Source organism: Daucus carota, chromosome 3 (assembly GCF_001625215.2).
Source record: "Daucus carota subsp. sativus chromosome 3, DH1 v3.0, whole genome shotgun sequence".
In the NCBI taxonomy this organism is placed as follows: Eukaryota; Viridiplantae; Streptophyta; class Magnoliopsida; order Apiales; family Apiaceae; genus Daucus; species Daucus carota.
Genome location: NC_030383.2, coordinates 47,275,804 through 47,277,100, shown reverse-complemented (window position 1 = coordinate 47,277,100; position 1,297 = coordinate 47,275,804). Strand labels below are relative to the sequence as shown.

Here is a 1,297-nt window from a genome sequence, read left to right as displayed (position 1 = left end):
TTTTAATTTTTATTACAGCTATTGCTTGTTCAATTTATCAAATAATCTTGTGTATGCATTGTCTTTTTCTACTTGAGAAACACGCGCACCCATGATATACCAGTCAAAAGTGAGAACATGGGATCCAATCCTAACGTTGCAAAATAATTAGGTAAGAATTTTGATTATTTTATATTAATCTTTTAACTGGCTATAAATACATGGCCTTCTACTTTAGGGTTGAGCAAGCAAGCCACTGGGGAGTGGAATATACATTACTCTGTTCTCTCCTCTTCCCATATACATGCCATCAGCTCAAACAGATAAACACCAAGAAACCGAGTGTTGGGGAGCTACAATTCTCGAAGATTTTGGAGGAGCTGAAGAATCGGTGACCATGAAGAAGGTGGTGAGGAAGGATGACTCTAATAATAACGGGAGCCACACGAATTCATCTTCGACGGTGACAAGGGTAACATATGGAGAGTGCCAGAAGAATCATGCAGCAAACATAGGAGGATACGCCGTAGACGGATGCAGGGAGTTTCTGGCCAGTGGCGAGGAAGGGACGGAAGCTGCCTTTACCTGTGCCTGCTGCGGCTGCCACCGAAGTTTCCACAGAAGGGAAGTTCAAACTGAGGTAGTTAGCGACTCTTCTTCGTCAAATTGATCTAAGATTACCCCATCTATTGCATCCCCTTTTGTTTTCTTTTTTTTTTTTATTAAGAAAAACTATATATTGTTATAGTCCATTATATTAAATTGAGGGCGTACTATATATGTAGATCTCTCTAGTGTGTTCTGAGTGTTGTTTGCAGTTTGTGTTTGGTGTACGGCGTGGATGTACGTATAGCTCGTTTCTTATATGTAACAGGAATTGCCTACAAGTATCTATGAATTCTTTGTCCGTCTATTTGTTAAGTAGCATATTGGTAAAAATAATAATTAAGTTCTTGTTGTTGTATTTGACAAATTTTAAGGCCGTGCTCTGAAGAAGCTGCAGGTGCATTGTAAATGCCGTTCTCCTAATTAGTGTACAAATTTTAAGGTCGTGTTCTGAGGGGTAGAGAGAGAGAGGGAGGGAGAGAGAGATAGAGATAGAGAGAGAGTGTGTGTGAGAGAGACGGGGTACAAGGAATGAAGCATCTTGTTCAGTTATGGGCGGCTGTGAAAAAGTGATATATAAATATAATATGAGCTTCGAACTGGTTACAGATAACACACAAACTAGACAGAACAGACATATGGAATTTGAGTTTTGTTAATAAGAAATATTCTCGCTTTGCTGTTCAATTATTATTAAACGGATATAGATAGG

The 1,297-nt window shown here is 39.0% G+C and overlaps 1 protein-coding gene across 1 annotated transcript; it reads left to right on the top strand.

The window, feature by feature from the left end:
• Nucleotides 1-224: 224 nt before the first annotated feature.
• LOC108213643 (mini zinc finger protein 2-like) lies at nt 225-943 on the top strand. The gene has a single exon (XM_017385444.2). The coding sequence runs from the start codon at nt 284-286 to the stop codon at nt 647-649; it is 366 nt and encodes a 121-aa protein (XP_017240933.1). The 5' UTR covers nt 225-283; the 3' UTR covers nt 650-943.
• Nucleotides 944-1,297: the final 354 nt, after the last annotated feature.